This window comes from Barbus barbus, assembly GCF_936440315.1.
Source record: "Barbus barbus genome assembly, chromosome: 7".
Classification (NCBI taxonomy): Eukaryota; Metazoa; Chordata; class Actinopteri; order Cypriniformes; family Cyprinidae; genus Barbus; species Barbus barbus.
In genome coordinates this window covers 28,283,418-28,304,735 of record NC_136735.1, presented here as the reverse complement: position 1 = coordinate 28,304,735, position 21,318 = coordinate 28,283,418, and the positions used below count along the sequence as shown (strand labels likewise).

At 36.0% G+C, this 21,318-nt stretch overlaps 3 protein-coding genes across 7 annotated transcripts in view; 1 reads left to right on the top strand and 2 right to left on the bottom strand.

The window, feature by feature from the left end:
• The window catches only part of LOC306872645 (pericentriolar material 1 protein-like), a 40,334-nt gene extending 29,823 nt beyond the window's left edge, over nucleotides 1–10,511 (top strand). For 2 of the 4 annotated variants that reach the window (XM_079421308.1, XM_079421307.1), the window contains 17 exons: nucleotides 156–323; nucleotides 1,768–1,824; nucleotides 2,560–2,732; nucleotides 3,572–3,703; nucleotides 3,797–3,929; nucleotides 4,105–4,245; nucleotides 4,865–4,968; nucleotides 5,057–5,191; nucleotides 5,565–5,762; nucleotides 5,852–5,911; nucleotides 6,167–6,293; nucleotides 8,470–8,621; nucleotides 8,701–8,770; nucleotides 8,871–9,070; nucleotides 9,185–9,277; nucleotides 9,493–9,613; nucleotides 9,756–10,511. In XM_079421308.1, the coding sequence (XP_079277434.1) occupies nucleotides 156–323; nucleotides 1,768–1,824; nucleotides 2,560–2,732; nucleotides 3,572–3,703; nucleotides 3,797–3,929; nucleotides 4,105–4,245; nucleotides 4,865–4,968; nucleotides 5,057–5,191; nucleotides 5,565–5,762; nucleotides 5,852–5,911; nucleotides 6,167–6,293; nucleotides 8,470–8,621; nucleotides 8,701–8,770; nucleotides 8,871–9,070; nucleotides 9,185–9,277; nucleotides 9,493–9,613; nucleotides 9,756–9,781 (2,090 nt within the window). In that variant the 3' untranslated portion in view covers nucleotides 9,782–10,511. The remainder of the gene's footprint in view (nucleotides 1–155; nucleotides 324–1,767; nucleotides 1,825–2,559; nucleotides 2,733–3,571; nucleotides 3,704–3,796; nucleotides 3,930–4,104; nucleotides 4,246–4,864; nucleotides 4,969–5,056; nucleotides 5,192–5,564; nucleotides 5,763–5,851; nucleotides 5,912–6,166; nucleotides 6,294–8,469; nucleotides 8,622–8,700; nucleotides 8,771–8,870; nucleotides 9,071–9,184; nucleotides 9,278–9,492; nucleotides 9,614–9,755) is intronic. The other 2 variants (XM_079421309.1, XM_079421310.1) reach the window with 2 other exon arrangements.
• Nucleotides 10,427–15,516, bottom strand: LOC306872646 (acid ceramidase-like). Its single transcript, XM_079421311.1, has 14 exons — nucleotides 15,127–15,516; nucleotides 14,869–14,915; nucleotides 14,386–14,476; nucleotides 14,069–14,155; nucleotides 13,868–13,946; nucleotides 13,707–13,781; nucleotides 13,072–13,117; nucleotides 12,809–12,953; nucleotides 12,523–12,577; nucleotides 12,304–12,385; nucleotides 11,570–11,701; nucleotides 11,351–11,474; nucleotides 11,213–11,269; nucleotides 10,427–11,131 (listed from the first exon to the last, which is right to left on the bottom strand). The coding sequence occupies exons 1-14, from the start codon at nucleotides 15,202–15,204 to the stop codon at nucleotides 11,042–11,044; spliced, it is 1,188 nt and encodes a 395-aa protein (XP_079277437.1). The 5' UTR covers nucleotides 15,205–15,516; the 3' UTR covers nucleotides 10,427–11,041.
• A 468-nt stretch (nucleotides 15,517–15,984) lies between these two features.
• frg1 (FSHD region gene 1) lies at nucleotides 15,985–20,903 on the bottom strand. 2 transcript variants are annotated; one of them, XM_079420551.1, is made up of 9 exons: nucleotides 20,743–20,903; nucleotides 20,505–20,569; nucleotides 20,226–20,348; nucleotides 17,731–17,788; nucleotides 17,426–17,540; nucleotides 17,169–17,273; nucleotides 16,810–16,901; nucleotides 16,594–16,704; nucleotides 15,985–16,262 (listed from the first exon to the last, which is right to left on the bottom strand). In XM_079420551.1, exons 1-9 carry the CDS (start codon nucleotides 20,802–20,804, stop codon nucleotides 16,226–16,228), a joined length of 768 nt encoding a protein of 255 aa, XP_079276677.1. In that variant the 5' UTR covers nucleotides 20,805–20,903; the 3' UTR covers nucleotides 15,985–16,225. The 2 variants fall into 2 exon arrangements, with proteins under 2 accessions (XP_079276677.1, XP_079276678.1); XM_079420552.1 differs by having other exon boundaries at nucleotides 20,688–20,881.
• Nucleotides 20,904–21,318: the final 415 nt, after the last annotated feature.

The following is a 21,318-nucleotide window of genomic DNA, read 5'->3' as shown; positions in this document are numbered from 1 at the left end:
AAATTGACACACTACAAACTTAACAGCACATTAAAAAGCAAAGTTTATCTCACTCACATTAATTGAGTATATGGATTTTTTTTAAATTAGGCTAAAGAAAACTTAGTCACCCAGTTCAATCAAATGGAGTTCAGTTTTGTTCTTCTCAATTTCAGCATCTGTGGACAGTGACAGTGCTTCGAGTGACTCTCACTTTGATCAGGACAGAGATCGCTCCTCTCAGGTCAGATACAAAGATCTCAACCAGAGTCTGCTAGACAAACTCACACAGGAGAAATTGGACCGCAAGACTAAGACCAGCAAGCCAAATGACCTTTCATCTGGTATGCCTTTTCATAGATTCTGCTACAGATATCATTGGATAAACTAAACGTATCAAGAACAGCTATACACATCATGTAGAACAATAATCAAGTTTCCATCCAGACTTTGCGCTGTTTTGTTATCGACAAAGAGATATGCATTAAAAAAAAACGCAATCGCAAAAAAATGTTGCCCTTGAGCTGTTTCCATACATACTTTATCCTATTGCATAAATTATAGGCTAGCTGTTCTTCATCCATTTGAAACAACAAAAAAAAGCCTATATTATTTATTTTTTTTGTACTTTGTTATAGATTAGATAGAAGCAATGATCATAAACAGTTGCTGTTGTATTATTATAATTTTTCTGATGAACTTTTATAGGAAATAGGAATGTTCATTCCGGTTATTTTATTTCTCCTAACCGACGGTCGTTAAGCCATATTAACCGTTAACCGACAAGATTGTTAAATTACAATTAAATTAAATTAAAATTGATAGGTGGCGTGACCCATTACAAATACCTAAATTTGTTTTCCAGGGATTCATTTTATACATGCAAAAAGCAGCATAAACAACATGAACGTGAGGATTCACGCACCTGCAGCGCTTCTGCGAACGGAGAAAAACATAAGCTGTTATATATAAAAGAAACAGGCCCATGTGCAAAATATATTTTTCTAAATTAATGAATTAACAAAATAAAAATAAAAAAACTGGAACAATTAGCAGCCTATATGCAGAATTTCGGTTCATTTTTGTGATGCACTCTTGAGAAAGCGGCAATTTTCCTTTATTTAACAAAAGTACGTTTAGTTTTTTTATTGTGAATGTACACAAATAAAATAAATATTTTGAATAATGTCTTACTCTTATATGACCACAAATGAAGGAGTAGGCTAGTCCAAGCTGTTTCCACTTTTACAAGGGAAAACAAAAAACACAAGCAATCGTGCCGGCGCCTCACGCGCAGTTAAGCATAGCCTACTGACTCCACAATGCAGCCTGTTTATGTCATAATAAAATACAGTCAGCCAAAAATATTGAAGAAACATGAAACAAATATTTTATTTCCCCTCACTCCACAACAAATAATTATATTTAACGGTAGAAAGAACTCAGAACAAAGCAAGAATAAAAATATAAGACGCCAAAATGAATTAGCGCTAAATATGTTTTCGCCAAAAAATCCTTGGATGGAAACCTAGCTAATGAAAACAGTCTTGTTATACAGTGTACACTAGGCTACTGTATATTCTTCAACCAGAGAAGCATCTGCCACAACAGTATAGCAAGAAAACTGACTTTTCTCCATTCTTATTTAATTCGAACATCATATGTCCATATAATTTGAACATCTTGTCCCCGTGTGCCTATATTGTTTTATAGTGTTACTCACTAATTTCATTTTCATTTGTTTTTGTTCACATTTCATTTTGGGTTTTGTGCTTGATTTCTTCACAGCATATGCTTGGAGAACACCTTTTCTCTCTAACAGAATTGCATGCACTGAAGTCCCAGGTAACACCAAGTTCATCAGCTGTTTGACCTGCTAACTACTTAACTGTTTTATCTTTATGTTTCCTTTGTCTCATTTCTCCTTTCCTTTTTCTAAACTGCATCGACATGCATAGGAAATACTAAGTGTGAGGCAGGCGTTTTAATTTCAGGGCACAGAATCTGTCATGCAGATAAATTTAGAAACTGAGTTGTAGGGCTGCACGATAAATCGAAGTGAAATCGAAATCGCGATTAGACAGAAGCTGCGATTGTCATGCATATCTTTCAGTGAAGCACGATTCTGTTTTTCTGATTTACTCGTGCAGCCCTATTGAGTTGTATAAACTTCATTTCTATATTCCAGTATTATTATTTCAAAACATTGGGAAATTGGGGTAAAAAGGGGAGTAATCTGCTGTGTTATTCATAACACCATTAACACCATTATTTTTTGTTATGGATGTTTTATACCTTTGCTTTTGAGTTGAAGTCACAGAAATGTGGATCTGAGCATGGTTTTGAGTAGAACATCTCTAAAATGTTAAGTGAACAGTGTTTGATTGAATGTTGTGTGAAGTTCAAGAACTAAAGGTCTTGCTAATGATGTACTAAAAGATATGTAAAACATGTTTGCACAAGTAGTTTTTTTGTATAATTAGTTTGCATATACATCAGTTGTTTGATCTGCTCTTGAGAGTGGATTCTCTGTTCATCATCTTTCATTTTGTTCTGTCTGTGTGTATTTCTTTTCTCTAGATGTGAGCAGTGATTTCTCTCTGTTTGAGGCCCTGAGAGAGACAATCTACTCTGAGGTAGCAACGCTGATCTCTCAGAATGAGTCTCGCCCTCACTTCCTCATTGAACTCTTCCATGAGCTTCAGCTGCTCAATACAGACTACCTGCGCCAGAGGGCCCTCTACTCACTACAGGTACAGTACACAGCAATCAAACGTGTGCACACTTCTACAGACACAACAGGCTCACATGAAGACTGGATGGTTTTCCACAATTTCTGCGTTAATTGTGTTGGAAATCTGCAAGATGGATTTAAATGGAAAATGAGTTCCTTAGACCTGAGAATGTTAAAAGAATGATCAGATTAGCCAAATGTACAAAACAAATTTACAGCTCTAGAAAAAATTAAGAGACCACTCCAGATCAGCATCTCTACATGTATGGTAGCCATTCCATTCTAGTGCCTGAGATCCGAGCTGATAGGTTAGGCTACTCACGGACTAAAATATGCGCTCTGCAATAATAACGTGATTGTTGCATATAGTCCACGCTGACAGCTGTTCCGGGGCAGTTTTTAGTTCTCATCTCCATAAGCGTAAGACACCAGGGCATTTCTGATTTGTTGTTGGTCTGCCACTGCGCTCGTATTTCTTCTTCACTGAGAATTACAATTTCCGTTCATCTGACTTTTCGCAATCTGGGAAGCGCCACCACAAGAAGTCTGGTGACGTTACTGCCGCTCCAGTAAGCCAAAGTGGTAAACAACCACAGTGTAGGTATGAATTTAAATCTTTTCTATGTTTAAAAAAAATATCGATACTTGATGCCAGAGTATCGATAACGTCTCGCGGCCGGAAATATCGTGATAAATCGGCACATTGATTTATTGTCCCACCCCTACTGGCTTTAATACCAACAGGCTATTTTCACTATATCAGTAGATCTCTTTTCGCAGTTGTGTGGTTTTCTTTAGTGATGGCTGCGTCTGTTTTTAAAGTAATAACCATATTTAATTGTTGGCTCTGACAACCAGGATATTGTAACGAGGCACCTGACTGAGAAGAGCGTGGCAGATGAGCAGGCATCTTCTTTGGGTCCGACTGTATGGGCCACAGGCTCCCAGTCAGAGCTCACACCTAGTGAAAGCTTGGCTACCAGTGACAATGTAAGACATATGCTCCCTCATCTGTTTTTTTTTTTTTTTTTTTTTTTTTTTTTTTTAATTATCACACAAGCTAATGTTGGCTTATGATTCCAGGATACTTCTGAGAAGATTGTAACAGTTAAATCCAACTCTGTATTGAAGAGGGTAGCAGATAGAGACTCGATGGACAACGAAAGCCTGCTGTCCACCTCTTCCAACCTTGAACCCTTTGCTAGTGATGACCTGGGTAAGAAGACAGAGCTGTATGCATCATGCTAAAAACACATTAGATGGGTTGCTTACCACAATCATGCTTGCTTTGCTGGGCTGGGGCTGTGCTGGTTTGAATCCTGTCGTACACCTCTTGAATACTATGTTTCTCTGTCTCTCTCTATCCATTGATTTCCTTTCTGGTCCTCCAGGTAACACAGTAATTCATTTAGATAAGGCATTGGCCAGGATGAGGGAGTATGAGCGCATGAAGCTGAGGGCTGAGTTTAACACAGATAACCCTGAGCACAGCCCTGGCGCTGCTGCTGCCGCCGCCTCAGCACTCACACAAGGTACTGCTGTGAATCCTCTCAGACTGCAGATCAGACCCAACATTCTGATGCAAGTGCTTCTAACTGTGTGTCCCTAACAGATTCAATGCAACAAGTTTCCATACGCAATCTCATACAATGAGAGTTTTGATTATAGAAACCAAACAGCTAGCAAATGACTGATTAGAAACGTATTGCTTTGCATCTGCTTATGATGGACTATGACTTCTAATCATGGCCTGTGATTCTCTGTCTAGAAGGAATAATCCAGGTTTTTTGCAATCTAGTGACTGTGTATCACACTTGTGGCAGTCTCTTGATTTTCAGAGGCTGCAACTTTGATGTGTCCTTCAGTGTGGTTTAATACGTTCTTTTACCTAGAAAACAAGTCCCACATGAGAAGGATAATTTGATAAATTTCCCATTCATTAGGTTGAAAATAACCTGGAATATTTCTTTAGTCTGAGAGTTTGCTATTAATGATTATGGGGATTAGATGTTTATAATTGGCACAGACTAAATCTCTGCTTGCTTTAAACGTACATACAATGAATGCTTGGGTTTTATACTCCTTTAAGTAGACTTAATTGTGTTATAATGCATTTTCTGTGTATGTGTGTCAATGTGTGTCTGATTTTAGGTGCAGGAAATTCATCTACAGATGCACATTGTCCTCAGATTGACACACAACAGCTTGACAGACAGATCAAAGCTATCATGACTGAAGTTATTCCTTTCCTAAAGGTGAGCTTGCTCTACTTTTCTTACAAATAAATTAACCATCAAAGCTGCAGTTCATAGACCCGCTGATTTGCTTATGTCTTTCTGTCAGGAGCATGTTGGGGAGGTGTGTTCACACCAGCTGCTCACATCTGTGAGACGCATGGTGCTCAAACTCACTCAGCAAAACGACGAAAGCAAAGAGTTTGTTCGGTTCTTCCACCGACAGCTGGGCGGCATCCTGCAGGTAAGCACATTTGCACATTTTTTTGAAGTTTACTAACTGATTTTGTGTTTTTGGTATCGATTATGGTATCAAAAATAGTGAAACGTCCCTGTTATATACATTTTTGGCATTATAACCACCTTATTTCCAGCAACAAAAAGTAATGTACTGTTATTGTGAAATAAAATTACTCATATTATGCATACATTATGAATGAAAATAAGTTTTTGTGAAGAACAGTATTTTTGAGAATCATAAGTGTGTTTGAATATTTAAACACTTGAAACCCTAAAATGTAGTCTTTGTAGGAAGCCACTAGCTGGATCACACCCTGCATTTCATTATAAATGCTTGAAGTGTATAATAATGACCAAGATCTTGGTTTTGTGCACAGGACTCCTTGAGTAAGTTTGTTGGGCGGACACTGCAGGACTGCGGTGAGGACCTGCTGGTAGAGATCTCTGAGATCCTCTTTAATGAGCTTGCCTTCTTCAGACTGATGCAGGATTTAGATCAGAACACCTCCAAAAACAAACCCAAAACCAAGAGGCGCTCTGACCACACATCTCCAAAACACTCACCTCACACCGAGGTAGGCTTGAGTGGTTTATCATCATCATGTGTCTGTAACGCTTCTGTGTTTCAGTGAGTACAATAATGAGTGCGCTTTTTTTTATTTAGGAGGTGAAAACTCTAGAGAGAGAAAAGACATTCTCCCCATCATATTTTGATGAAGACAGAGTAAGTTATAATTGTTGATACACTTACAACATTCCTGTTAAAACACTAAGCAACTACACTGGTTCTGAATCTAAAGCCCCACAGCAGAACAGATTTAAATGTTAGCTTGCAATATCAGTATGAAGTGACGAGAAAGATTGAGGAAAACACGTTTCTATTGGTTGTATAGCTATTGGTATTTATGGATTTTTTTTTTTTTCATTGCAAGTTTGAATGTCGTAAATTGACTAAATGTTTTTGTTTTTTTATCCTTAGGATCAGGATGAGACTGAGCAGGGTGGGATGCTTCATGAGAGGGAAGAGGACAAGGAGAAAGATGCACAGAGCAGTGAAGCATCTGAGGTAGAAGAGGAGGAGGGAGAAGGGCTGCCTCTTTCTATAAGTAAGTTTATCTAAAACAGAGAGAAACAAAAAAAAAATTAACTTGCCTTTGGAAAAAATTATAAAGTACTGTTTAAAAAAAAAAAAAAAAAAAAGTGGAGCTCTTATGCTCACCATGACCGTTTATGTGATCAAAAAATATAATCTTTATTCAAGAATATAGATAAATTAATCTCCTCTTTTATATGGGCAGGTAAAACTCCTAGAGTTTCCAAAATTTTGCTTTAAAAAAATCGACTAAGTGGAGGGCTTTCCCTGCCCAATTTTATGTATTATTATTGGGCAGCAAATATTCAGAAGTTGGTGTTCTGGGTACAGGACTCCTCTTTACCATGGTGCAACTTAGAAGCTAAGTCTTGTATTTCATCATCTCTCCCTGCTATGGTGTTCTCTTCTCTCCCCATGTCCCCTTCACATTACACGGACAATCCAATAGTATGCTCTTCTCTTAAAATATTCTTTCAATTTCGACGTCATTTCAAATTTACCTCAGCATCAACCATGGCTCCAATACATAAAAATCATCTCTTTCTTCCCCCCTTCTCAGATTCCGTATTCTCTCTCTGGGAAAAGAAAGGTCTGAAATGCTTTGAAGATCTTTTCATTAATAATGTGTTTGCAAGTTTTTCTGAATTATCGTTATCATTTAATCTACCTTCCTCTCACCTATTTCGATACTTTCAAATTAGGCACTGTGCCTCCTCTCTGTTCTCTGGGTTTCCCTCCCTGCCTACAAAGTCTCCATGGGAGGAGGCATTTAAATTGAATCTTCATATGGGTGGGATTATCTCTAAGATATATGCAATTATCTTGTCAAAGGATAATTCTCACAACATTAAAATAATCAGGGCTTGGGAAGAGGAAGTTGACCTCGAGTTTGAGGATGACTTCTGGAGTAGAGTATTAGACAATGTATGTACCACCACCTCATGTGCTAGACTTTATACAATTTAAAACGATTCACAGAGCTCATCTTTCGAAGGCAAAACTTTCTAAAATATATCCCAATGTTTCAGGCTTGTGTGATAAATGTAAACTTTCACCATGTAACCTTAGTCATATGCTTGCATTTTGTTCCAAGTTACAAAACTTTTGGAATTCCTTCTTTAAAATACTTTCTGATGTCCTAGGGGTCGAATTAATTGTTTGCCCTTTGATTGCAATCTTTGGTGTTCCTTCTCGGTGTCAGCCGTTAAACCGGAGACAGGCTAATGTCATAGCTTTTGCATCTCTTCTTGCTAGGCGCAGAATTCTGTTGTCTTGGACCTCCCCTCAACCCCCCTCTATTTCAGTTTGGCTCAAAGATTTGGTATTCTTTCTAAAACTTGAAAAAATTAAGTACAATATCAGAGGTAGGGGGGAATCTTTTTTTGAAAAATGGCAACAATTTATCACATTCTTTAATGATTTACAAATCTTAGACGTGGATTGAGTGGAGATATATGTATACCCCTTATTGTATCATTATGTTTTTCTTAACTATGCCATGTGTGTGTACGTATAAGTGTATATGCATATGTTTTTTTATTTATTTTTTTTATTATTTATTTATTTATTTTTTGTTATTGTGTACTAATTGGGGATTGTTTGTTAGGGCTGGGTAAGATTATGTACGGTGGGTGGGGTGATATAAAATGTAAAAATGCAATTTGCAACAATAAAAATTCTATGATCAAAAAAAAAAAAAAAAAAAAATACTAAAAAGAGCAATATTGTGAAATATAATTACAATTTAAAATAAATTTCTAGTTTCCTATTTTAACACATTGTAAAATTGAATGTATTCATTTTGCGGCCAAGCTGAGTTTTCAGCAGCCATTTCTCTTGTTTTCAGTGTCACATAATCCTTTAGAAAATCTTTTGACCAGTTTTGTTTCCTAGCTGAATTAATTTCTTTAAAAAAAAAAAAAGTTCAAACCCAAGAGTTTTGAACTGTAATGTAAAAATGTTGTTGAACTATAATGTTAATATTTTAAGTGATTACATAATGTTCTTCCTTTGTATGTATGTATGTTCTTCCTTTGTATGTATGCTTACTTTTCTACAGTACCTGCTGGAGTGTTTGCTGGAGGTTGTCCATCTTATCGCCTACAGGTTGAGACTGTTCTGTAATGTATTTGACTTTGATACGACTCTGTTTGACTTGTATGTTGTGTGTATTGTCTTTTTTTCTTCAGGCCTGTCTAAAGCAGAGACACAGGCTCTATGCAACTACGGCAGTGGAGAAGATGAAAATGAAGTGGAGGAGATGGAGGAGTTTGAGGCTGGACCTGTTGAGGTGCAAACATCATTACAAGCCAGCATGGACAACACTAGTGAACACAGCCAGGTGTGTTGGCATTTACACGAGAGAGCCAATAATCTCATTCAGCTCAGACAAATGCTAATAATGTCCTGATGTGTTCCAGGGCTCTGCCTTACAAAACGAAGCCCCCCAGGAAACCAGATCAGACTTAGAAAACTCAGAAAGCAGCCAATGTATGGATTTCTTTTTCTTTTTCTTATACCATTAACATTTATTGAGATTTATTGGGGTATTTACACTCCACACGCTGAATTGTATCCCATTTCCGAACAGTGAAAAACATTAAATCTGAGCCCAAAGACATGGTTCAGCTTCCAGAGGAGGGCAGAGAGGAGGCAAAAACCAGTTCGGGAGATGAAAGAGGGGGTGAGGAGGAGGAGGAGGACTGTATTGTCTCTCCAGCCCAGGAAACTCCACAGAGCTCAGATACAGCCAGTCCTGACACAGAGTCTCCAGTCATGATCAACACTGATGTGTGTGTCATTCTTCTCATCAAACATCTTTTATTTGTTAATTTAGAATGTTTTCAAAGCATATTTTTAAAACATGTATTATATTACTTTTTTGCTTGACTTTTTATAATATAGGAGGCTGGATCTGGAAATACCAGCCAGAGATCAGATGAGGAAGATTTTGTGAAGGTTGAGGATCTTCCTCTTCAAATGTCTGTTCTTTGTGAGGTAAGAGCTTGAGTGATCGCTCTCTAATAGTGATGGGGCACGATAGTGAAGTTGACAAATAAAATTCATGAAGAAGTTAAAATATTTTTGTTGAATGTCAGTCACCAACACTGTAGTAGCCATGTTTTGCATGTCCCTATTTATAATAACACGTGTATAAGACATCTCCAAAGAGTGCTGTTTTTAAACCTTTTCTTTGCTTGTATTTTATACAGGAAGAGCTTTGTAAGAGGATCTCAGAAGAGCAGCAGAATAATAACTTAGCTGAAATTCTGAATGGAAATAAAGAAGAGATTACAGGCTTGGTGGGAAATGCTAAAGCACTCAAAGAGCCTGGTAACTATTAAATGTCACTCAAACCTTATGCATTGGATTTTGAAATTACTATGAATTACTATGATTTGCTTATCAGCAGATATCCCTTTAATGAACGAAGAAATGTTTTACTCAATGTAAATCATCTTTTTTTTTTTTTCAGAAACCATTGGAGCTCAGAGTGCATGAGAATGGTCTTTTGATCCGTCTTACACAGAAAATCATCATTCATGCAACATTAATGTATAATAAGCTTAATACCTTAAGATTCCTTGGAAACAACAGCTAAGCTAAGTCTTGGTGAATTAGCCCGTCAGCATGTGTGATCTAACAGTTCAAGAGACGATAAGTGGTCTCTCTCTACACTTGTAATAGTTTTATTTGGATTGTTTTATGAAGAATGTAGGAGAGATGTTTTGAAGGGGCTCGGTCTTTAAGCCTGCAAGTACTTTTTCTGTGTTTCTCGTTGTTCAGCCATAACTTTCAGTAAAAGCTTCGGTTTAAGGGATGCAAATCATTTTTGTGTTCCTATGTTTGGCATGGTTTGGTTTTTGTTTTTGCATTTCTTTCTAGGATTCCTTCCCAGACCGCTATGATTATTTGCCAATGCAATACATAAAGGACAATAGATGTTTTTTTCAGATTCAGGACAAAACGTAAGGCACATTTGGAAAAAAAAACTAAATCCCTATTTAAATGTATTTGACTTGACCCAGAATACATAATGAAATGTGTAACGGATAGAGCAGAATCGCATATTAGCACTGGTACATTGTCCTGTCCTTATTGCACTCTTTTAAATGTTTTCTCTTGCTTTTATTTGTACCTTTTTTTAAGGCATGTTAGCCAATGCTTGGGTTCTCACCCCATTTCACCTCATGTAATTCTCCAATGTACAATAAAACATTGATTTTTACCACTTCCTGACTCAGTGCATTATTTCCACAATTATTGTATCTCCATGATTTATTGATGTTATTTGTGCAAATTTGTTTGTACATTCATTTCTTTCGGTTGATCATTTATCCCTCATGCGTTTGTTAGTTAACAGCACTGAGATTAAATAAAGTTATGAGGCACCAGTAGTGTTGATTATCAAGTTGTTCCACAGTGCATATTTCTGTATGTTAATATGTAGTTACAAAAAAGTCAATCACATTCACAAAAATTTGATTGAAAAAAATGGTACAATCTGTCATATAAATGCAATTATTTTTTGTTTCCATAACATGCATCTTTAGGCAAGTGTTAAGTAGGCGGCCCTACTGTACCTGTTTGACAGGTTAAGCTTGATTAGACCCAATAATGTCCACAAAAGCAGACATGACATAAACCTTTTAGAACGTAAGACTACTGATTTTTAATGGAGCTAAAATATGAATTTGATTCTTCTTTGCCTAAATGTACAGACGTCCATCCCAGTAATGCAGCCCGTCCAGATGGACTCCCTCACCACGGCATGCAGGGGTTAGGACAGTCACGGATGTAAGACTCCACTGTTCCCTTAGACACCTCCATAAGAGTAGTGTATGTGGTCAACTGTACAGCACAATAAAGGGAAGCGTTAATAAACAAGCCATAAAAAATAAAACGCTTAACTGTAAAAGATGATGGACCTACTTTATTTAACATTGGCTTGGTGGACAGGACATCATAGACTGTCTTTACGGAGATCTCCTGAAAGAATTAAAAAAAAAAATCTAGTTATAATATTTTTTAATAACAGTTTAGGCCTATGTTTGCAGTGTCAAATCTCACAGCCTGCGTGGTCTGATTCATGCATTTCATAGCAGGAGTTCTGCGGTCATCCAGAAACAGAGGTTCTTTCCAGTGGTCATAGTTAGTCTCCAACACATACCACCTGCCATTCTTCACATCCAGCCTAAAATACACAGAAAGTGTAAACCGTAATACTGACAACCTCAAACTAATGTGTTCTGTTGACTGTGTGTGTAAAAAAAAGCAATGCTCACTCACTCCAGTGGATTGATGCTGTGTGTTCTGGATCTGGTGATGATGCAGGCTTGACCCGGCTGGTTTCCTCCGAGGATGAAGTACGCTGGAGCCAGCAGCTTAGTGTCAGACAACAGAGCCTTGGCACTTTCATAGCTAAAACAAGACCATATCCAAATAATCATCAGCTTTATAAACCCAAGAGACATCCATCTGATTCTTTTGTTATATATTTCAATATTTAATGTACCAACAGTAACATTGTGAAATGATAATATAAAATAACCAATTTCTATCTTAACCAATCTTAATATATTTCAAAATTATTCATGTGTTGGCTGCCATTACTCCAGTCTACAGTGATCATTCAGGGATCATTCTAATATGATTATTTTGGAGCACAATTATTATAATTAGTGTTTTTCCTGTATTTTTTTAATCAAATAAATGCAACCCTGGTGAGCTGAAATGATGTTTTCTTTCAAAAACATTAAAAAAATATTTATATATATTCCAAACTTCTGACTGTTAGTGTATAGGTAACACTTTACTTGATGCTTATATTAAACTATAAAGTGATTGTAAATGCATAATAATGCTTTGCACTCTTAAATAAAAAAGTAAAGTATTATAAGACATGTGGTTATAATTACTTATTAAAGCATAATGCATTAGATTGTGTATTATAATTCATTAAAATAAATTTATAAAGCATCATAATGCAAAAATATATATTAATATGTTTATCTATAGCCAACCTAGTTGCATTCTCCAGCACAGAACGAGTCAGAAAACTCATCCACATGCCGTCTCTCTTGCCCAAGATCCACTCCAGAATCCCTGTAATTCACAATAAAATATTAAGAAAATAAAAACTTTATTTACTTTAAACTTTATGCAAATCCTCAAGAAAGAAAGCTTCAACATATTTCTATCAATTCTTCATATGACTCAGCAAATATCAGGCAAAGGCTTACCGATGTAGCCTCCATCCAGACTGAATCGTTCATTCATAGTGAGGGTAAAGGAGTGCTACAAAGAAAACAAAAGACAGAGACACAGTGAGAAACAGAAGCAACGTGATTACTGACCAACAATCCATGCTTTCACAATTCTCTTTCCTGTTAAATTGCACAAGTCAAACTAAAAACAATGTCAGAGACAAAAGGGCATTCTGAATCTTGCCACCATGTTTTATAATTAATTCTGGATTGAAATCTAATGATCTCAGGTCGCTCATACTGATGTGAGCTCTGTCCTCACCGGATGCATACCGGTCAGCATGCCCACGTATCCTGCAAAATTGGTGGATTTAAAGACAGTCTGGTTGTTGCGTCTGAAGTCAATGTTGACAACCAGTGGCTTCAGCTTCTCTGTTATGATCCATGACCTGTTCTTCAAATCCCAACTGTAAGCAGAAGAGACCACAGGACAATATGACATCTTCATGTTTTGACTCTCTAACATTCAATCAAATAGTTCTCAATAATTGAGGAAGTAGGTTAACAACAATGCACTAAACTCACCCCATGAAAAGTCCAAAGTCCAGGTTCCTTGCATGGATGAGATTGCCTATGATAAAAACAAACTACCATTGAAACAGCGTTCAATTTTTAAAGCCTCTTGTGCTCACCAAGACTGAATTTATTTGATCAAAATTACAGTATTATTATAATTATTTCTTAAAAATCTAAATTACTTTTTTTATTTAAATATATTTTAAAATATAATTTATTCCTGTGATGGCAAAGCTACATTTTCAGCAGTCTTTAGTGTCACATGATCCTTCAGAAATAATTATAATATGCTGATTTGGTGTTCAAGAAGCATTTTTGTCTTCTTATTTTTTTTTTTTCAAAACAGTGATTAATTTTTCAAGATTCTTTGATTAACAGAAAGTTCAAAAGAACATTTATTTGAAACTGAAATATTTTTGTAGCATTAAAGTTCAAAGTTTTTACTGTCACTATTGATCAATTTAATGCATCCTTACTAAATAAAAGTATTTATTTAAAAAAATAAAATAAAAAAAAATCTTACTGACCCCAAAGTTTTGACTGGTACTGTATGTCATCTAATGTTTATTTGATATTTTATAACACAGATACAAATGATAAACTATCATAAAAAAATTGAATGTTAGCTCTGACGATATACTCACCATTGACATCCTCTGCTACCAGAGAAGTGCATACGGTGAACACCTCATAAAATACGTTGAAGAGCACCACCTCACCTGAGAACAGGTGATTGAGTGATTTAAATACAGATTTTATTTGAACAGTGTTAAGCATAATAGTATGGTTTTGATTCATTTCATACCCAAAGGAACACCAGACACTGATGCTATTCCTCTGATCTCCTCATTGAACGGGTAAGGCAGGGTGTCCACCATCAACGGCTGGGGACAAACACATTATAGTCCTTTTAGCAAACACTGTTATTAGCTACTGTATATGTCTGCCAGATATGAGGTTTAAGTTTATTGTTTACTTAAGTCAATCAGATTCCTTAATAACTCACCAAATCCTTGTCTACCAGATCGATAAGCTTTCCACTGGGAACAAAGGCGTCTGCTAGATCTCTGATAGCCTGAATCATGCTCACCATCTAAAGGCAAAGCACATGAGCTCTTGAGCAATGAGAACACATCAGCCCTTCTCAGATCATCTGATTTTAGGTTTGTAGACTTTATATTTTGGTTCACATTTCACAACAAAGTTCACCAACACATCACTTAAAAGAGAAGAGATCTAAAATACAACAAGACGACTGTCTGTCACGGCAAAAACTGTACGTTTTGCTGTAAGTGCATTCATAGATAGAGCATTGAAACTCACATCATTCTTTTTGGCTGTAATGATATCTGTCCATCTTTTGCTTGGTGGTAAATCCAGATTAACAGTATACCAGGACACATCGCCTTTAAATCTAAAAACAAAAATACAGAGATTATACGGACTTTCTTAATCTCTTTCTTCAACGAGAATTACAAACTCGTAATTACATTATAAATTGCTCATATTAAGAGAAAATCAAGTTAAGTTGTAATATAAGGCTATCCACCCTGTTGTTACAAAACACATGACTTTGTTTCACTTCTTTAAAACTAAACTATAAATTTGTTTCAAGACAATAAACTGTCAAAATAAAAACTTGTTTCAAATTCAATGTTTCAAATTCATTTTAAGCACCTGTGTTCTGTTTTGTCTTTTCATATCCACCTGTTGTACATGTAATTGCATGCTTGCACTGATTTAATTTTAGTCTCTGACAGCAGTTATTACAGGTTTATAATCCATAATTTCAGATGTCATACTCACGTCGGGCCGTTTGGAGGATACATGCCACTTCTGCACTCTTCTGTGTACTGAAATATGAACTTTAGTCATTTATCACATATTTACAGTAAACTGGAGTCACAAATCTTCTCTGTGCTAACAGCACTGCTAATTAAGGTTACAAAACAATGGCGTATAAACTGTATCTTAAATATCTGATACGAGTCGATATGAGGATTTCCGTAAACAAAATATTTATGTTTTCATAAATATCAATGACAACTTTAGTTTGTCACTTACCGGTGGAACGTATTGCGAAGACGAACACATAAACATAAAAAAGAGAATAGAACAGAGTAAATGTAATTTGGTTTCCATGATGAGATGAGACGAGCTCCTCAGAAGAGTCTGTGAAGGCGGAAGTGCCGATGATTCTCGTGACGGTTCGTGATCTGCGCAAAGCCACGAGACACTGGGGGAGTTACTTAACGTTACCTAAACAATGACACACTCTGTCTTTGTTCCTGTTTTAGTTTACTAAACTGTAGCATAAATCGGCCCTACATCATCGATTTTTTAAAAAGCCTTGTAAGGAGAAATAATAAGCGCAGAACAACAATGCCCTTTTATCTCTATCGATACAAACAAGGATTGGTAAAATCCAGTTAAACAGATAGGCGAGCGCCATCTATTGGCTGCAGAGGGAAGTGCAACAACAAGCATAGCTCAGCAGAGCAGACAGCGAGGAGGATTAAAGAGCTCTCTAATGACTGAGCAGTTTTAATACTGTAAATATCCTCTTAAGCACATCAATTACACAAAACGCCCAAATATGCACACTTGTTTAAAAATTAGTTACAAAAAGTCTGTTCATCCAAGATGTTACCTTAAGACTACAATAATAATTTAAAAAACAATATTCAGCTAACAAAGAGCAGCGTTATTAACTACAAAGGATGAATGTTTATTATTAATTATCCATTATGTCTTCAAAAGTGGCTTAACATTAACAAAATATTCATTTACATATCAAATCCTACAAAAATCACACCAAATCAACACTAAATGACTTCAGTCAGAAACAAAAGACATTAAGGAAACCACATTATTCATTATGTTCTTTGTATGTATCAATAATGAAACTGATTAAACACTTGAGATTTTACAATCCATTTAATATGGGGAATTCATCAAATTTACAATCCAATATTAAACAAATGACTGGAATTTAACAAATTACTTAACTAATAACAATATAATTGATAGGCAATCTAAAAACAACAACAACAAAACATTTTCTTGTGAAAGGTGACTAGGTTTAGTATTTAAAACAAAAATGACAGCGATTCCATGTCGATGTAAAATTTTATCTGAGGAAGAAAAAAAAACACTTCTGGATTCACTTGCAGTATCTGTCAGCCTTCATCTTGGCTCTCCTAAAAAAAGAAAAAAAGAAGGGTTTCTTATAAACATGATAATTAAATTAAATTCACATTTATTTGTATAGTGCTTTTCATGATACACATCGTTACAAAGCAGCTTCACAGAACATTTGGTGTCACCTTCACTGTAAATGTAGAAATATTTGCATATTCACAATGTTTAAAACACCACCTTGTATGAGAAATCATCCAATAGGGTATATCTACATAATCTGACACCTTTTCATCCATCTAAGGATGAACAGCTAAACAAGCAGGCTACAGTCATGCATTATTCAGTACGAGCACAGTATGAGGTTTTTCCTCCTGAAGTCAGAGGTCTTACCTGTCCAGCAGTGCCTCATGGAATTTTCCATCTGTTCTGGCTTTTTTCAGCAAACTGCTGTCTCCCTCATTCACCCTCAGCTTCCGATCCTGGAAACTCTGGAACTTCTTCCTGTATGTACATTGCAAACATTCAGATAAACATTTATTTCGCTGAATGCTCAATAAACGGCACAGCTTCGGTCTCTTACTGAAGGTAATAAATGCAAACACTCACACATAGTTGACCTCACAGCCCTTGACATCACCCCTGTCTTCATCTGCTATATCGTCTTTTCTCTTCACCTCTTTTTCTGTGCATGAACGGATCTGTAGAGGACAGATAAGAATAAAAAAATAATGTTTCTATTCATCATTCCGGGAAAAAGTTCTAATTTGTAATTGTAATTTGACAGCAATAGTCTTGTGTTCAGATAAAATACAACGCATGCACTGCAGTGGCCAAATCTGAGCTTTAGGGTTACATATAATGATGTCTAAAATAGCTGTGAATCATTCTGTCCTTCAGACAACAACAAAAATCTTCCCCCTTAAGCAATTCATCTTGGTGTGGACTGTGAGATTAGAGAGTTTCACCTTGATCATCTCCTCCTCTCCAGCTGTCTTGTTTTTGGCCACTATGTCTCCGCTCTCACTGTACGAGATGAAACAACTGTTTGCAGCAAGCAAGGCCATTTTACACTACAGAAAACAAGACAACAAAAGTAGAAGAAATGGTAGAAACTGAATTCAAAACTTTTGGCCAAATGTACCAGAGTTATTCACATTTCCTATACAAAATGAAGTATTTTCATTGTGACTACTGAATTGATTTGATTGACAGAGTCACTCACATCCTGAAATACTGGTTCCCACTGCTCTCTGGAGCCAATGGCATCTGATCGACCAATCACAACACCGTCTGAGTTTATACCTAAATACTTACCATAGCCTGACTTTAGCGCTATCCTACACAAAAAACAAAAGAGATAAGAAAAATGTGTCACATGATCAATTTACCTTAATTAGTTATGAAATATTACTATTCAATTTTAACACTTCAATTGCAGACATTTAACTACATTTTCCTAGACTTTGCTATCGATCAGTCTTGAACACTGATGAGCCCATCGCTGCAAGTTATGGATATGATCTTTACCTGGAGTCTGCGAGTCTGATGGCAGTAAACTGTTCTGGAGGATCTGGGCCTTCATCCTCTACAAACATAAAACATGTATTTTTAAACTTGTATACACTACCATATAGAATTTTTAAAAAATGTTTTAATTTTTTTAGTCATCTCCTATGCTCGACAAGGCTATAGTTATTTGATCATTTCAGTTAAAAGAGTAATTACTGAATTAAAAATACCTCATTTATTTAAAATAGAAATCTTTTGTAGCATTATAAATTTATTTTCTGTAAATGTTTTTAAATGTCTTTTTGGATCCACCTAAATGCATCCTTGCTGAATAAGAGTATTAAATTATTAGAGTATGTAATTCTTAGAAGAAATATGTCTTAATTGACGCCAAATGTTTCACGGTAGTTTATATTTACTGCATATAATTGCATTAGTACAGTAGAGGAATCTGTGACTGCCATTTCTAATCTATTCCACAAAAGAAGTCAGAGCTACCACACATTTATAAATGAATAATTTCCATGTCATCAAAATTTTCATGGCTGAACATTTATAAGAACATGAAACAATGCTGGAAAAATCTGCTATAAGAATATCAAATACAGAGAACAAAGAAAAGTCTTGTTACTAAACTACTTGGCAATAACTCATTACACTGCTGAGCCTTGCAGTATTTTAACAGCAGTTTGTTCTTCAACCATGAATGACTGAACAAAAGGAAGAGCAAACCTGAACGCTGATATTCTATTCTATCTGCTGTAGACACGATGAACTCGTGAATATTTTAAGATATTGAATTCTGCAAGAGCATTCAAGTGATATGCACAAAAAGATACAGAGCAGTGTGTGCGTCCTCTGGAGAGGCATGGTAATCATACAGATGCATTGGTCATGAAGTAGGTGTCAACAGCGGTTTCAGTCATTCATTTAGTAATTTCAGGTCTCAACCGCTAAATTATATTGATTTTAGAGTGCGTGCACAAATTTCATGGTGCACCAGAATGATGCAGCAGAGGCCGATCCTTACAACCAGCGGTCAGTGCAAAACAGAAAATAAGACTGGAAAGAAAAACAATCGTAAACAACTCCTGGTGACTGGACTATGAAATTGCTCTGTGCTTTGCATGAATGGTTGCGGTAATAGCAACTGACGATCCATAACATTATTCAGGTTTTTAAATCCCACAATGAGAGCAAAAGAAAAACACCAGCACCTAGCCATCTCTACTTTTGAGACTTATTTGTTCTGCACTATTAGAGGGACCTTTTCAATTTAAAAGGCAATATAAAAGCTGCATGGCACGGCTGGAAAAAAAATACAATGCAGTATAATTGCAGAGAAAGATTTGCCTGTTGCCTGAAAATACTGCAAAGGGAGCCTGTAAGTGCATTTTAAAACATGGGCCTTAAAAATAAAACATTATATTTCCAATAAAGATTCTAGTTCATTTAAACCAACATCAAAGCATTTTAAATCTCACCACTATATAAATGCACTTGATCATGGCCAAAACCTTTGTAACTTCAAGCTCACTACTGAGAAATTCCATATTCTAAGGCCATCCTACACAGGCAATCATTTTTGTACCTCTTTGCTTCTGCTTAAGTAACAATTTTTACATCATTTCTTTATTACTTAAATATGTTCCTTGAGGTCCACTTATAATGCTATCTATAGCTATTTTTCATAATGATATATGTGACCCTGGACCACAAAACCAGTCTTAAGTTGCTGGGGTATATTTTTAGCCAAAAATACATTGTTTGGGCCAAAATGATAAATTTTTCTTTTATGCCAAAAATCATTACGATATTAAGTAAAGATCATGTTCCAAGAAGATATTTTGTACATTTCCTACCGTAAATATATTAAAATTTTATTTTTGATTAGTAATATGCATTGCTAAGAACTTCATTTGAAAAACTTTAAAGGCAATTTTCTCATTTAGATTTTTTTGCACCCTCAGATTCCAGATTTTCAAATAGTTGTATATACTATCATAACAAACCATAGAACAATGGAAAGCTTATTTATTCAGCTTCCAGATGATGTATAAATCTCAATAAAAAAAATGGACACTTAAGACTGGTTTTGTGGTCCAGGGTCACATATTCTCAACAACTATCTTTCCTCATTTTGACCCTCTGTCTGAAATGCTAAATTTTAATGCCGCGTCTCCTTTAAGGCTCACCAGTAAACAGCCAGTTATGATTGGCTAATATTACATACATTACATTAAAACAATTAGTACATTAAAATACAGTACCGTTACTTTATGATTTTTTGACTGTGGACATTCTTTGTAACTTCAACTCATAACTTTTTAAGGAAACAGTGTTTTCATGGTTTAAAATGCAGAAGTGAGGGCTCTTAAGAGTTAGAAATGTGATGTATACATGTTTTTAACTGATATTGAATGTTAATTTGTGAAATTTGTTTTAACAACACAAACTGAGCTGCCTTGCAGCCACAACTTTCAGAAGTTGAACGAAGCAAATAAAAGCAGCACCTTTATGTGGAGCTCCTACAGTGAAGAGTCCAGTGTCCAGTGCATGAATGAAGGAGTTTTTGTGCATCTCAATGGCCACTGTTCCTGTGATCTCACCAAAACTCTTCACTGACCACCATCCTCCTGATGAAACACATTCAGAAACACACACACTTCATGTCATGAATAACAGGCAGTAGCTACAACAACAATACAGCTATTATGCAGCTATCATACAGCATTTACAAATCAAATTTATCTATGAATGATATATTTTATAACTCAATGGGCAATATATACCAACGACATCCAGCTTGTCTTCATCATCTCGTTTTCTCTTCTTGTCCGTGTTCTTTTTCTTCTTTCTGCACAATATGGAAGTCGCAGGTCATTTATATTAGCGTAAACAATTCTGATATTAACAAACTGCAGCAGCTTACAATAATTAGAACAGTAACTGTAAACATTAATGACAAACGTTACCTCAAGCACATTTTCATGAACTTTGGTGGAAAGCAATAGAGAAAGAAAGCCTTACTTTTTATCGTTTAATCCTTTTAGGACCAGTTTGGTGGACTTTACGTGTGAGTACTCTGTCATGATCACACACGGTTAAAACAGTTGTTGTGGGATATCATTCGCAACAGGAAAGCGTTTTCCTGTTACAGTGTGTATGTGTACGGTGGCCCAGAGGAGCCCGCTGAACACGTGCTGCTGGAGAGAAGCGCGACACCCATCGGTTGGAGAACGCACTGCTTACTATTGTGCTTTTAATGGAAAAAATATCAAAAACGGCATAGCAAGCTAGGAGGAATCTAAAAGTTAACCAGAGATGTGTGGTGGTTGCTTGAAAAGAGACATTATTTTATTATTGTTAATTGTGATTTCTCCAGAGCTTATTGTGGCTGTGTCTGAAATCGCATAGGCACACTTTGTGAGGAGGTAGGCCTATTTACTTGGCAATCACAACCATTAAAATTGTATATAACATTGCATATTTGCTAAATATGATATATTTTCATACTATATGCCATGTAGTATGAATGTGTGTGGTATGAAGGTAATCTGGATGTATTTTTAATGTGACGTATGGCAACAGCTGCATCGCTTCACT

What these genes read in the sequence shown, in the direction of transcription:
- frg1 (XM_079420551.1), bottom strand. Translation starts at nt 20,804, where the DNA reads ATGACAGAGTACTCACACGTAAAGTCCACCAAACTGGTCCTAAAAGGA. An exon ending in AGACAAGCTGGATGTCGTTG is followed by an intron (nt 20,349 to 20,504) that starts GTATATATTGCC and finishes GTGTTTCATCAG; the next exon opens with GAGGATGGTGGTCAGTGAAG. An exon ending in GGCTGTGAGGTCAACTATGT is followed by an intron (nt 16,705 to 16,809) that starts GTGAGTGTTTGC and finishes ATGTACATACAG; the next exon opens with GAAGAAGTTCCAGAGTTTCC.
- LOC306872646 (XM_079421311.1), bottom strand. Translation starts at nt 15,204, where the DNA reads ATGGAAACCAAATTACATTTACTCTGTTCTATTCTCTTTTTTATGTTT. An exon ending in ATCTGGTAGACAAGGATTTG is followed by an intron (nt 13,947 to 14,068) that starts GTGAGTTATTAA and finishes GTTTGTCCCCAG; the next exon opens with CCGTTGATGGTGGACACCCT. An exon ending in GTGCTGGAGAATGCAACTAG is followed by an intron (nt 11,702 to 12,303) that starts GTTGGCTATAGA and finishes GTCTTGTTTTAG; the next exon opens with CTATGAAAGTGCCAAGGCTC.